The sequence below is a fragment of the Carex rostrata genome, chromosome 28 (assembly GCF_964058835.1).
Source record: "Carex rostrata chromosome 28, lpCarRost1.2, whole genome shotgun sequence".
In the NCBI taxonomy this organism is placed as follows: domain Eukaryota; kingdom Viridiplantae; phylum Streptophyta; class Magnoliopsida; order Poales; family Cyperaceae; genus Carex; species Carex rostrata.
Window position 1 is genome coordinate 2,829,044 of NC_135945.1, and position 15,257 is coordinate 2,844,300.

The following is a 15,257-nucleotide window of genomic DNA, read 5'->3' on the forward strand; positions in this document are numbered from 1 at the left end:
AAAAATAAATGTATTAAAATTAACTTAAAATCTCACACATTTGACCGCTTGACTTGATACCAAATAAATTCAAAATGTTATAAATTTTACATGTAAACACACAACTAATCGGTTTGAATGGTTTAGATTCACTGTTTGAAGTTGGTGTTATATAGACTGAAATAACACTGATGTTATACTAGCCAGACTCTACAAAAATATATGATACTTTTGTCTCATACATTTAACTATACATTATATTATTATTATTATTATTATTATTATTATTATTATTATTATTATTAGATTGAATTATACAAATATTTCATATAGTATTATTTGATTAGTTATTTATGACGAGATTGATTAATATAATAGTTTATATATTTAATAAGTAATTTACATTTTTTAAAATAATAAATTAATTAATCATTATAAGTTTTTTATATGTTATTTAATTATTATGTATGTTGGTTCTTTAAACAAAAAGAAGAAGGTCATTAATGTTAATACTTTACAACAAAAGTCTCTTCAATCTATACACCCATCAACTCGAAGCGTACCTCTTCTAGATTATCATATCGAGATAGATTACAGTATTTTGAGCCAAACGCCTCAAGTTTCTCAATTATGTGGATTTAAGCTCCTGAAGTGGAAATAATAAGATTTAAATTTCTAACAGACAAGAATCTCTCTTATAATATAAAATCTAAATTTTAAGTGTTTTCAGTATTCCAACGGTCGAATTTATAAGAAAAATGACATGCTGGCAAAGCGGTTAGGACCATAACTCCATGCATCCACATCTGCACGGTATCCAAAGCGTGATCCGCTCTGCCCGCATTCTCCAACGAGTGCGTATCCTCTGAGATATCTCAACTTTTGCGTGACCTACGTGTCCGGTTCCTATTCGGAGGTGATGTAGGGGGTCAGAATTATGTGTGTTTTGTGATTCGCGCAAACTTATTTAAACGGTTGGGATTTTTCATAAAGTCACGCAAAGTTTGAGATATCTCAGATGATACGAATTCATTCTCCAACTCACCAGCACACAAAAGTTAGGGCGCGTATAGATCCGGTACAACTCGGAAGAACACTCACACATCCTCCCCTGTTCTCTGCTTCTTCGATTCGTTTTAGAGTCATTTTTTTGTCTATTTTGTGTCGGATTTAACATGTTCTCAACCCGTATCAATCCATTCTCTATGTAGATGATCGAGATGCAATCAATTACTGAAAAAATGTCATTTTTATATATTTTAATTGGACAATGTATATGTGTTCAAAGTATAATATATATTTTTTGTTATATTTTAAATTAAAGAGAAATTTAGATATATACCCATCATAACTTCTTAAATTAGATATTTCCCCATCCAAACTTGAAAATTAGTTATTTCCCCACCTAAACCCATTGAATTTATTAATATGCCCATTTCTGAATTTTTGTACTTAAATTACAGATTAATAATAATTAAAAGTTAAACTGACGATTTTACCCTTTTAAAATTTTGTATCGTCAAGTCCTCCGTCTCTCCTCTCTGTTTCTCTTCTCTCCTCTCTCTCCTCTCCTCTCCTCTCCTAATTAATGACAAGCAAGCAACAAACCTTGCCTTGCTGAATATTCTTTATAGCATTTAGTATAGAAGAGAAATCCTTAATCGGGTTATCCAAGTCCATCTTGTTATCTTATTCAAAAACATGGGAGTGACAAATGTTTCCTGACCAATGCAATAGATGCTTGTATTGGTCAATTTTTATATTGTTCATTTTTTGGTTTCAGTGATGAAAAAATAGCAATAGACGCTTCCTTGGTTCGGCAATAATTGGCTGTGTTGCCTCTAAAGATTTGGCTTTTGCACAAACATAACTAAATGATAGTAATCTGAACTTCTCTGTCCAAAATTAATGGACCAAGACCTTTTAGCTGCAAATAAAAAATTTGCCATAGAAATATATTCAGTATGACGATTTTTGTAAGAGAATTGGTAACAACTCAAGTTTGGATTGAATGTGTTCTGGATTGAGGCCAGGGTTTGTCAATAATCACTGACAAGGGATTGAGTTTTGCTAAGAGATTGGAATTGAGTAACAAATTTTTCTAGCCACTGGTACCGATTAGTACCAGTGCTTTGTGTGCATTCTCATATGGATGTTTCATTTTCTGGTAAATCAAAGTATGTTTAGTCATTATTGAGTGTTGGATATTTTCTTGATTATCCTTCATATGTATGTTGAATGAATGTCTTCTTAATTTGGTGATTATTATTTGCTTTATTTTCAACCTTTTTAGGATGGGTTATTTTTTTGTTCTCTTTTGTTAATTGGCTCAATGAGGCCAGAACATATTCATGACTGGAGCCAGGGAGGCCGGAAAATATTCATCTCCTAAAAAAAGTACAAAAAATATATACATTGAAAATTATTTGTATCTTGCAAGAAAAAAAATAACCCCGGAATAATTCTTAAATAACTGTAATTCTGTAACCGTCAGTTACTCAGTTCTGATACCAGCACTATAACAGTAGTGTACCGGACAAACAAAAACACAGAGAATTGGAGTACCAGTAAGGTTTTCTGAACAAAAAAAAATACTTGGGATCTCAATTTTTTTGTTAAATGTAATTTTTCTGAAGACTGTTGCGAGGCTTTAATGAAAACATTTTATGCACAATGTGAAATGGTGCTTTATCTCTAGCTGATGAGCTTTGTTGATCTTCCTAGTAAATGGGGAGCATTGTAACAGATTCAAATTCTTGAGGAATTTGTTCGTTTTGGCAATGCATACCCTTTGAAATAAAAAGAAACGCCAAGAATTGATGGTGTTTGTTGTTTTGATCCTCCCACTGACGGGCCCAGTCAAAGACTGCAGACCTGATGACATCACGCTCGAAGAGAAACGGAGAGAAGAGGGCAAAAATAAAATTTTAGAAGGGGTAAAATAGTCATTTAACTTTTCATTATTATTGATATGTAATTTTTGTAGAAAATAATCAGAAATGGGCATATTAATAAAATCAATGAGTTTAGATGGGTAAATAACTAATTTTTAAGTTTGGATGGGGAAATATCTAATTAAAGAAGTTTTGATGGGCATATATCTAAATTTCTCTAAATTAAATTATATACATATTAATTTATTAAATAACTATCCGTTATTCTAAGATAATAATATAATATGGTAGGGATGAATGAATATTCCCTTCGATTCTCAATTCTAGACTTCTAGATCGGATAGAAAAAAGGCATAATCTACGATTCCCCTCATTTTCAAATGAATATTTAACTTCCATAACAAGCAAACATACAAATTAACCGATCTGTACATTTCCTTCTTCTCCCATTTTTTTTTTCACTAAAATAAAACGTGGTCAAAGGAATATCATGACCCACACTTGCGTTATATAAAAAAATAAAAGAGGGAGATTATTTAGATTATACTCAAAGTCTTGCAAAAGTTGAAGCTTCAAACAGATCATAGAGAGAAAGAGAGAGAACGTAGCAAACGCTAAGGTCTTGAAAGAGAGAAAGAAAGCATTTGGCAAACGCTGCTAATAAGGTTTTGAAAAAGAGAGAGAAGAAAGAGATGGAGGCCTCAGATTTTCTTCATGGAATATTAGAGGTGACGGTTTTTGAAGCGCAGCACCTCCATCATGCTCTCACTGGACATATATTTCAGGTTCTATATTCAATTTCTTTTAGTTTTCCTCACCAGCTTTGATTGTTTTGAAATTTAAAATTATTGATAAAGAACTAGGCGTAAGCTTAGACAAAGAGGAGAAAATCTAATGAAAAAATTGGATATTGTCATATTTTTTTTTTTTTTTTGTTGAGTAGGTGGTGAGCATGAATGTCTTCTAAGATATGTTGAAATATTAAATGAAACATATTAGGAAGAGAAGATCATCAGTAGCTTCCTGGAATTATACCCATTTTAATACTTGGCTGTGACTTTTTCACAAAAGCAACCTTAATTAATTTATTTATTTCACACGTTCTTAAGGATTCTATGTCTCCACGTTATGATAATAAAAGTGAATTAAATAAGAAGTAAATTGATCAAACTATGCAATGTACTGACATTTTGTCCATTTATTTATTTTTTTATGGTTGGCGGCGAAGTGCTGCCTACAAATTGATTGTGATTGATATATATAAAAAAGAGTTATTTACAAAAAAGTTCAGAAGGACTGTAGGAAGAATCCTACGTCAGTAGATAAAAAGTAAAACTAACTCGCCTCTATTGCCTTTAGGTTGTCCATTTATTTCACAGGCACATATCTCTCAATTTCAACAAATTTAAATAACCAATAAGGAAATTGTATATGTACAATCTTTGAAACTATTACATAAAAAAATATACACTATAAAGTCATAAACTGATTCTCCGAATTCAAATTGCGCAGCTTGTCGAGAAATTACAAGAAAAAATATGTTTGCACCACCTTCCGCACAGCAAGTTATATGCCACGGTGGATATCGGTGTGGCCCGTGTGGCCCGCACGAGAGAGATAGAGTTCAACCCACAGAACCCGGTATGGAATGAGTCATTTCGGGTGTACGTGGCGCATGCCTCTCCCAACATCACGCTCTCAGTAAAGAACCAGCTTCTGGTTGGTGCCGAGGTGCTTGGTTGTGCCACCATTGCTACTTCCCGGCTCTTGTCCGGTGAATCCATCAAGGAGCGATTTAGGTTTCACAGTAAGCATGGCCACAGGTATGTTTTGTGATTGTTCATTGTATACTGTCTTTTGCTGTCTGTACTCTGTACCAGTACCAACAATTTTTCTTTTCCTTTTTTTCATAAAAGTAGAAAAAACACAACTTACCAGAAAAGATGACCCATGGATTTATGACCCAATGACCAAACTAGGCCCAAGCTGGGTACGCCTTCTAATTTAACAAAATCCAAAAGTGACTATAAGGGCTTGAATAGAATCCAAATAAGAAAGAAGCAAATTTCAGAAACAGGCTAGGCCCATAAAACAAATCATGGTTTACTTTGAGATTACACAAACAGGATTTTTTTAAATATTACTTTTCAAAAGTTTTAAAAAATTGTCTGGCTAGCTTTCAGACATATGTATTCAGTAATTTTAACTAGTTCAAAAATTGAAAAAAAAATGCTCGTATTGAACTAACAAAGGTTGAATGGTGAATGTATATATACTTACCTAGTAATATAAACAAACAAAAGAAAAGAAAATTTATAAGGAACCCTATATGTATATGTGCAAAGAGGAGGGTTCTGATGCCTCATTTTTTTCATACCTCATCATACCTCATATTTTATATTTTTGTTTTCGAAGTTCAAATTGTCGATCCGAATCGTTCAACAAAATATTTATACTAAAATATGCATGGAGATGAAATTTTATATTTTTTGAAATTTTTTTGCTATTTTTTAAGATAGGTACAAAATCACTGTTTTTGAACCGTTCAAAAAACAATGATTTTCTATCCATCTTAAAAAATAGTAAAAAAATTTCAAAAATTATAAAATTTTATCCCTAACCATATTTTAGTATGGATATTATGTTGAACGGTTCGGATCGACAATTTAGACTTTGAATATGAAGAAAATGAAGATATAAAATATGAGGTATAAAAAAATTGAGGCATTGGAACCCTCCTCATGTGCAAAAACATGTAATCCAACAATTTAACATGCAACCATCAAAAAACAATTTAACATACATGAATGCATACTTGCACACTAGCTAAGCTATGGCTGATTTCATATCAACAGGGCAAGCATTCTTGCACAGTTGCGGTACTTTGCTGTGCGTGCCGATCCCTACTGGGATACCGGCATCCAGCTGCCGCACTTCAAAGGCGTCCGCCATTCCTACTTCCCGCAGCGCACCACATGCAATGTCACTCTCTATCAGAACTCCCATCTCTCCTCCCAATTCCATCCTGACATCCGTCTTACCGATGGCAGCCGCTACGTCCCGCCCAGGCTATGGGAGGATCTCTACGCCTCCATCAACGATGCCCGGCATTTTGTCTATGTCGCCGGGTGGTCCTTCAACACTCAGATAACCTTGGTAAATCACCAAAAGAAACTATTTTATTTTATGCTGGTTGTTTTGCTCAGGTTTGATATCTGTTTCTGGTTTGTTTACTGCTGACTACCTGTTCGATGAAATACCTCATGAGTGACAAAATGTGTCTATAATTAGTGTTTTGTTTCTAATTTTTATAAAATAAAAAGGGCATCGATTATCGGATCTCACCATAAAATTATTATGTGTATTGGCAGGTGCGTGATCCCGAGCGAATGATTCATGGAGCCGAAGGCGTCACAGTGGGAGAGCTCTTGAAAAGGAAGGCCGAGGAAGGGGTGAGAGTGCTGGTCATGGTGTGGCAGGATCTTACCTCAATTTCCTTCCTTGGAAATGCGGGGCTGATGAACACGCACGACGAAGAGACATTCAAGTTTTTCAAGGGGAGTAAGGTGAGGTGCTTTCTGTGCCCTAGGCACGCCGACATGTCTTTGACCGCTGTGCAACAGGTGGAGCTCACCACAGAGTTCACTCACCACCAAAAGGCGGTTACGCTTGACGTTGCTACGGCTGATGGGGCAGGTAGGCATGTTGTTAGCTTCATCGGTGGAATCGACATATGTGATGGAAGGTGAGTTTTATATAGATTTTAGGTAAAAGCAAGGTGTGAATTGAATAAAGTTAAGTCTGGATTCCTCTGCACAATTGGAAACAAACACATATATTTACACAACTTTGTAACATGTACAACAGGTATGATGATGAGAAGCACACTTTGTTCCATGAACTGGACACAACGTACCGGCACGATTTCATGCAGAACAACTTCTCCAACTCAAACATCAAACACGGAGGCCCACGGGAGCCGTGGCACGATACACACTCTCGTCTCGAGGGCCAAGCGGCATGGGACGTGCTCACCAACTTTGAACAGCGCTGGAAGAAGCAGGCTCCTCAGGATCTTCACAACAGTTTGTTTGATGTTACGCCTGAGAAGTTTCCGAATCCAAAGTGGCACAATGCACAACAATCGTGGAATGTGCAGGTTATCTCTCTCTCTCTCTACAAATGTAAGACTACTATTCATTAAATAATGTTTCAATTAACATATTTGCCTATATGTAGGTTTTTCGATCAATAGATGATGCATCAGTGGTCGATTTCCCTTCTAACCCAGATCAGGCATCAGAAATGGGGCTTGTGTGTGGGAAGGACGTGACAATTGATCAGAGCATTCATGCAGCATACATTGAGGCAATCCGACGGGCCCGGCGGTTCGTCTACATCGAAAACCAGTATTTTCTCGGGAGTTGTGCCGCTTGGAAGGAGGACCGGGACAGCGGGTGCCTCAACCTTGTACCGATTGAGATTGCCTTAAAAATTGCGAGTAAGATTAGGAAAGGCGAGAGATTCGCTGCATATATAGTCACACCAATGTGGCCCGAAGGGGAACCCGAGGGCGACACAGTTCAAGCCATACTCCAATGGAATAGGTACTACAATAACTTCAAATATAAAACTTAAATTTTAAAATAAAATTATTAGATATTATCTATATATTTTCTCTATACACATGTAAAAAATAATTATATTTTGATTTTGTTTTAATTAGTATCAAGAGCTTGCAAAAATATACCAATGTGGTAAATTTGAACGTTGATTTTTCAATTTATTGATTCATATAAAACCAAATTGAGAAGTGATATTTTTTTTTTGTGCGCATGTTAGTATGTACAAAAATTAATATAAATCATATTTGATAGCTTTATTTTGACATATAAATTTTAAAAAATTTATTATTAAAAAAATTAAAAAATGAAGGTACTATCGAGATAAAGATATAAAAAATGAAGGCATTTTAACCCTCCTCTTTTAAGTTATTGAAGTCACTTTCCATTTTCTAAATTGAAGCATGTGATCAACTAATTTGATAGGTTGACCATGGAGATGATGTATGGAATAGTAGCAAAGGCAATAGAGGAGGCCGGCCTGATAGGGAAGGCGCACCCGCGCGATTACTTGAACTTCTTTTGCCTCGGTAACAGGGAGGCTCTGGTGCACGGGGATTACGTGCCTCCGGAGAAGCCACAGGAGGGGACCGATTACTCGAGGGCACAGATTAACCGTCGGTTTATGATTTATGTTCATTCCAAGCTCATGATAGGTTAGTATCTTTCCAAAAAATTTACTAAATATATCATATGAATTTCCTTGCTATCTCATAAACCAGAGCGCACTTGATAAAGTTTGATGGTGAATCCTTTAATTTGATTTACAAATCAAGTAGCCTTTTGCCATTTATTATCAGCATTTGATTATGAAGTATAACAAAATGCAACCTTTTGCCATGTGCTGTTTGCCCTGTTTCATTTATTATTATCACTACAAGTCTACAACTATTACTATTACTGCTATTATTACAGTTATTATTAGTTTATTATTACTGTTACTCTTACCATTATTTTGTTCACATTAGTGTGTTAATAATTTCAAATGTATAGTTGACGACGAGTATGTAATAGTTGGATCAGCAAACTTAAACCAGAGATCACTTGCTGGTGACCGAGACACCGAGATTGCACACGGGTCATACCAACCGTCACACCTAAATGGGCCAGACGGTCACGCCCGTGGTCAGGTTTACGCTTACCGCATGGCACTGTGGTATGAGCATTTCATTGGCCAATGCAAGCACCCGAGCAGCATTTTTCTCGAACCGGAGAGCTTGAAGTGCGTCAGGACAGTGCGAGAAGTTGCGGAGACACTATGGGAGATGTTTACTGGAGATTCCATCATTGATTTGCCGGGGCATTTGCTTCCTTTCCCGATAAAGGTCTCTGACAGTGGCGACCTGTCGGATCTACCGGACAATGGATTCTTTCCTGATACAAAGGCAAAGGTGAAAGGGAAGAGATCTCTGGTGTTACCTCCTCTACTTACCACTTAATGCTTGCAATTGTTGTAAATTTGTAATTACCTACTGATTTAAAAAAAAATTCTTTCTATTTTAGTATTAATTTTCTTGTGAAACTGTTCTCTATTTGGGTGCAGATTTGTTGACTTCTTTGTCAAAATTGCTTAGTCTTCAGTCTTTATTTTTTTTTTCCTGATGTATTCAGATGTAAATTATGTGGCAAAGCAACTCTGCTCCTAATAATTTTTTCATCTTTGTATAGTTTTAGCGTACATTTATATCTTCAAAATGTTATTGTTTATATTAGAAAGTTAAAATTACAGATGTGTTTTTGTGTTAAAGATACTCTATAGATAATGGATGTGTTTTATAATTTCAAATCCCTGCTGCTTTGATGTAAACATCCATGTACTGCAATGCAACACCCTGTTTCATATATATATATATATATATATATATATATTGATGAAAAAATTCACAAAAATAAATTTATTATATTGTTCTTGTTGTTTAATTTACTCTGTTCCATGTTCCAACATCTATCAGTTACAAGTTTTACAAGTTCTCCTCAAAATCCTAATAATTTACCTTCTATTACAAGATCCAAGCTTTAATCCAATAGCAAAGATAATACTCTTTGTATGAGCGATCGCATGTTCGAAACCCATAAAAGATAATCCTCTGTGGCCTCCAATCTTTACTAAAAGAAAGGTTTACCTTCTATTACACAATTTTGGCAAGTTGTGAATTTACTAATGCAAAAAAAAAATTGCAAGAGAAACAATTTTGTTTTTCTCCACCATGGAGCATTATCGTCACTATCCATTAATACTACCTGATACATTTTTTACTTCCAAAGATAAATCCCAATTCCTCACCAAAAAAATTTCATTTATACTACAAAATCTCCAAATAAAATCAGATCTGAAATATAAGCTCCTTAAATCTCTCCATGTGGGCTGCTTGTAGTGAGATGGCAACTGAAAGGCTTCCGTCTCCAGTCGGGCTCGGCAAAACAAAGGCCAAACCCTCATATGCAATTCCACCCGGGCCCATGAAAATCGGCCGGCCCCACCCAAAGTCTGCATCGTGTATCGGTAAACGTACCCAGCTCGTCAACCCGATGTTGGGGCATCTGAATGTGTGGGCCCCCCTTACGAGTGCCAACAGGTCCGGCTGCAACTCCAAGTAATCCAATGCTGATCTGTCATTTCATGTAACATCCAATGTATATATCAGTTTTAAGGATATAAAAATTGAATTTTATTTTAGTTTCCATTTTCTTTCTATAATGTAAATACTGCACATTGCTAACAAATTGATTATTTTTTTGAGTCACATTACCTGCAGTACTCGTCGTCCATTCTGGCGAGTGCATCTTGGATCTTCTCAGCACCTCCGGTAAGCACTTCTTCACACGAGGCAATGGGAGTGGCCGTGAAGATGACATTACCAAAATACCCCTCTGGAAGAGGTGGGCTAAGCCGAGCCCTACCATCAGTCGCAATGTACATCTTTGTCATTTGGTCCGGCGAGAGCCCACGTGCCAGACATGCACAACGCCAGACATGAGCGGCAAGTAGTGAATACGTGGACAAGCGTGGGGCCGAAGGAGGAAGTTTTTCTCTTAGTCCGCCGAGTTGTGACCGTGTGAGCCTAAAAATGTTTACAGCTGTTGGTGGTAGAGTTTTGGTTGCGGGTTCGGTAGATGGGGAGGTGGATGCCATTGATGGAGGCGGTTGGTACTCGACATGGGGAAAACAAGGGGAGGGGGGGTCACGTGCCCGAAGCAAAGTTCGGTCGATGAACGGTAGGACAGCAATGTTGGCGCCACGTGCCACATCAGACCAGGAGTTGATGAAATGTAGGCCCGAGAAGCCATCGGCCGCGTGATGTTGCATGCCGACGCCTAATGACACGCCTCCGCATTTAAAATGGGTCACCTGTAATACAACATTTTTTTGGCAATATTAATTTCTGTAACAGACTATATATAGTTCTGGAAAGATGCTTACAATTAATGGGCTCAAACATAGTTTTGTGATTGTAAAACAATAGATATATATATACCTAGCTTGGGACCTACTTAATTGACAATGTATTAATATTTGAATAATTAATGTACACAAAAAACAATAAAATAGGTGAATTTGTGAGTATTTGAAATTTAGAAGGGTAAATATAATATTATGAACTTTAGGGGCAAATATGTAATTTGAAATTTCCCATTTTGAAAAACCTTAATTGACATCTTAAAAATGAAGATGATTAACCCTTTGATTGAATAAGAATTTTTGCATAAAAGTACTATGATTGGTTTTGTCATTGAGTTGCCATTTCACCTACTGATTTAAAAAAAATGATCATCAAGTTAATTAATTGACAGAAAATGACTTATTTCATTATATTCCACAATATATTTATGTTCTTGAAAGAGACAATAACTTTTAAACTATCTCATTTTGAAAATCAGGGGACCTTTCTATATAAATACAGAGATTCAGCTGAGGAATTAATTTCATTTTTTAATTGGTAACTAAATAAAATCTGAAATATCTAACCAGATTTTTCTAAAATAATTTTCTAATGTCAAACCAAACATGACTTTGATGAGAAAAAAATATAATCCGACAATAGTTTACTTTGCATTTGACCCATTAATGACAAGAAAAGTCAATACAATGAATTAGTTGTTGTGACAATGCTATCTAGCTAACTTTGATGTGTCATTTCACCAAATCACGCCTATTTTTGTCGGTGAAACATAGTTTCAACTTTCAACCATATTTTTATTATGAGGAGGGTTCAAATGCCTCCATGTTTTTGTGCCTCCATCATGCCTTCATCTCTCTCTATCATTTTTAAAATTCAAACAGTCGATCCGAACCGCTTAATCTAATCTCTATACTAAAATATGTTTGGAGACCAAATTTTATATTTTTAGAAATTTTTTTACTATTTTTTTAGATATATACAAAATCAGTAAATCTAAACCATCTAAAAATAATATTTTTGTACCTATCTAAAAAAAATAGTAAAAAAATTCTTAAAAATATAAAATTTGGTCTCCAAACATATTTTAGTATGGAGGTTAGGTTGAGCGGTTCGGATCGACTGTTTGAACTTTAAAAATGATAGAGAGAAATGAAGGCATAATGGAGGCACAAAAACATGGAGGCATTTGAATCCTCCTCTTTTATTATATCAATTGTTTTGAAATATAGTACGATTGATAGCAGAGCAAATATTTTTATATAATAAAACGAAGTTGCTCACCGACTCAATCAAGTATTAAAGCAAGTTGGAAGTCTATGTTCTACCAAGTCAATCATGCAATCATATCTTTTCAAGTAAAAACAATATATATAATATAAACAATAGATCATAATTTAATGCCTAATGTCAATAAATAACAATCTTAATTAGTGCACAGAAACTGCATTTACATATTCAAATATTTCAATATGATATGAAACATGTCAATGCATATATATTTTTTGTTGTTGTATATAATTGGCAAACTTCTTTTTTTATTTCTTACATATAAAGTTTTTTTTTTCTCTCTTTTGTTTTTTCTTTACCGCTTGAACATATCTTCTTTTTAACCAAAATTTGATTATAATATACAAAAACATAAGAAACAACCAATGAATACTTATCCATTTAACCAATGAATATCTCCTATTTTTTGTTAGAACTGTCAAAATCTACATGGTTAATGATTTTAAGATATGTTTCCATTTATGGTTATAGTGCATTTAAATTCCATATTGTATCTTTCTTTCTTTTAACTCTCTTTATTATTGTGCATTAAATTGCGTCAATACAAAATTTTCCTGCAAAAGCCAGACTTTTGAAATATAGGAACTTATATATTAAACATATATAGGGTTAATCATATAAAATATAAAAAAATTCTACGGAGAATGGAATTAATTTTATAATATCACAATATTTTACTCTAAATTATATAAAAAAATACATATATACAAATACAATTTATTTATTTTTTGAAAAAATGGGGATCAGAGTCAAGGATAATTTAGACAATAAAAGGAAAAGATTTCTGGCCAATCTTAATATACCAAATTATACTCTCAAACTAACAAATTTTACATATTCCTATATACCATAAAAACCTCAAAAAAATTAAAAAATAATAATTCATCAAATTATTGATACCTGGAGCACCAGCAGAGAAAAGCTCGAGATATCATCCGTATACTCAACAGCCGGAATGAGCCTCTTGAGCTCCATAGTTGGTGCGAAATCCCCGAAATCATCAACCGTCGTATCCGGCGCCTCGGCCTCGACAAACAACACCCCCTCAGCATTGCAGTTAATCTCAATCCTGCCATCCTCGTCACGTGCCAACCGACCCGCCATCGGGTAGAATGGCACCAAGGCCTTCGCGAGTGCCGACTTTAATTTCTCGGCATCGAAGAAATCGGTAGAGGTGAGGCCCGGACGGTAGAAATAGACGCTCGGTGTGTGAAAGCGCGGCACCACTAAATCAAGGTTTGAATTCCATAGCCGGTGCTGTGGGGTCGGGGACGATGGCGACACCATTGCCGATTGCCGTATAGTGATCTTCATGACTAAATCAAGGTTTGAAATTGAATTCTCTAACTGTTGAACTCAAGATCTGAGGAAGCTTCTTAGGGAACTAATAGGATATGGAAAAATTAGGAGGGTAGAAATGCAAAACTTGGTGGGAAGAAAAAGGGATAATGAAAATATGAAAATAGATAGAAAGCTCTTCTGGTGGAGAGCTGGCGAACTAACAAATGGGTTTGGCCTTTTATAGGTGAAGAAAGAGAGCGGTAGCCGGTGGGGTGGTGAGGAGTTGGTGGATAGAGACTTGATGCTTTTGCAATTATAAATAAATATTTAAAAAGAATATATTATACTTTAGGAGGATTTCAATACATTATTTCTTTCATACCTTGTCATATTTTATAGTGTATATTTTTGTTTTCAAAGTTCAAATTAATGATCTGAACGGTTCAATATGATTTTCATACTAAAATATGTTTGAAGATGAAATTTTATAATTTTTGTAATTTTTTTAATATTTTTTTAAGATAGGTACAAAATCACTGTATCTGGACCGTTAAAAAAAAGTGATTTTCTGCCTATCTAAAAAAAATAGTAAAAAAAAATTTCAAAAATAATAAAATTTCATCACTAAACATATTTTATTATGAAAATCATGTTGAACTGTTTGAATCGATAGTTTGAACTTTGAAAATAGAGAAATACAATATAAAGTATGATGAGATATTGGAACTCTCCTCATTAGACTCAGTGTATTTTGTTAGACACGTAGCATGAGATTGAGATTTGCAAGTGCATGTTCAAGATAGAATAAATTAATTAGAGATTAGTTCCATATAAATTAGTATTAATTAGTAGATAAATTAAGTTATGTAATTAAAAGATATTTTAATTTAAATTATGTAGCCTATAAATAAGTATTGTACATGAAATTGAATAATTCAAGTAGGATATGACCAAAATTTACAATTGTGACTCCCACAGATAATCATTTTAGTCCAATTTACAAAAAAAAAAAAAAAAAAAAAAAAAAAAAAAAAAAAAACAGAGAGAGAGTACATTTTCAACTTGAACATGAAGTCTAAATATGTGCCACCTATTATGGCATTGATATTAACGGCTAATTTTGTAATTAACTAGTCATGCACTTGCTTTCATTGCAATGCATTTTTTTTGTTTTATATCATCTTGTTGCAATGCTAGTTGCTTGTAGTTTTATTAGTTAATAATGTAAATATGATGATTATTGTCCAATTTAGAACAAATTTAGGAAATTAATAGTCTTGTTGCTTGACACTCCTCTTGACAGCAATTTGCATAGAACATGCATGCCATATACCAATTTTAATCCTCTCTCAATAATTAATTCTTTTTCTTTTAATTATTCAAGAACATGCATGCCATATACCAATTTTTAATTTAAATTAGTTTATTCAAGATCATGCCATCTTGGCACATGGTTTGCGTGTTGTGCCCTGATCAGATTTTTCACGAGACGTATCGTGTCGCATCAAATTTTTAAAAGTTAGTCACAACATGAGATACGTGAGTCACGACACGCATGCCGTGTCGTTCTGTGTTGTAACTGTACCATTATGTGATGTAACGGGCTCCGTTGTACTATTTTTCCCACTCTACTTCTAGAAAGTCTTTGCATCTCTTTAGAAAAAAAAATTAATCTAGTGATAAAGACAATATAATTAAGAAAACTTTTGTGTAGATATTAACTTATTAGGTGACTTAACCTCTACTTTACTAAAAAAAAAAAAAACCCATCCTTTTCTTTATTTATACCAAAA

At 34.4% G+C, this 15,257-nt stretch overlaps 2 protein-coding genes across 2 annotated transcripts; one reads left to right on the plus strand and one right to left on the minus strand.

Moving 5' to 3' along the window:
• Nucleotides 1-3,539: 3,539 nt before the first annotated feature.
• On the plus strand, nucleotides 3,540-9,197 carry LOC144545741 (phospholipase D alpha 1-like). Its single transcript, XM_078294289.1, has 8 exons — nucleotides 3,540-3,658; nucleotides 4,386-4,696; nucleotides 5,729-6,029; nucleotides 6,245-6,618; nucleotides 6,741-7,032; nucleotides 7,113-7,480; nucleotides 7,922-8,151; nucleotides 8,489-9,197. The coding sequence occupies exons 1-8, from the start codon at nucleotides 3,566-3,568 to the stop codon at nucleotides 8,932-8,934; spliced, it is 2,415 nt and encodes an 804-aa protein (XP_078150415.1). The 5' UTR covers nucleotides 3,540-3,565; the 3' UTR covers nucleotides 8,935-9,197.
• A 162-nt stretch (nucleotides 9,198-9,359) lies between these two features.
• LOC144545745 (hydroxycinnamoyltransferase 1-like) lies at nucleotides 9,360-13,675 on the minus strand. Its single transcript, XM_078294293.1, has 4 exons — nucleotides 13,084-13,675; nucleotides 10,246-10,844; nucleotides 9,619-10,105; nucleotides 9,360-9,489 (listed from the first exon to the last, which is right to left on the minus strand). Exons 1-3 carry the CDS (start codon nucleotides 13,495-13,497, stop codon nucleotides 9,820-9,822), a joined length of 1,299 nt encoding a protein of 432 aa, XP_078150419.1. The 5' UTR covers nucleotides 13,498-13,675; the 3' UTR covers nucleotides 9,360-9,489; nucleotides 9,619-9,819.
• Between the last annotated feature and the right edge of the window lie 1,582 nt (nucleotides 13,676-15,257).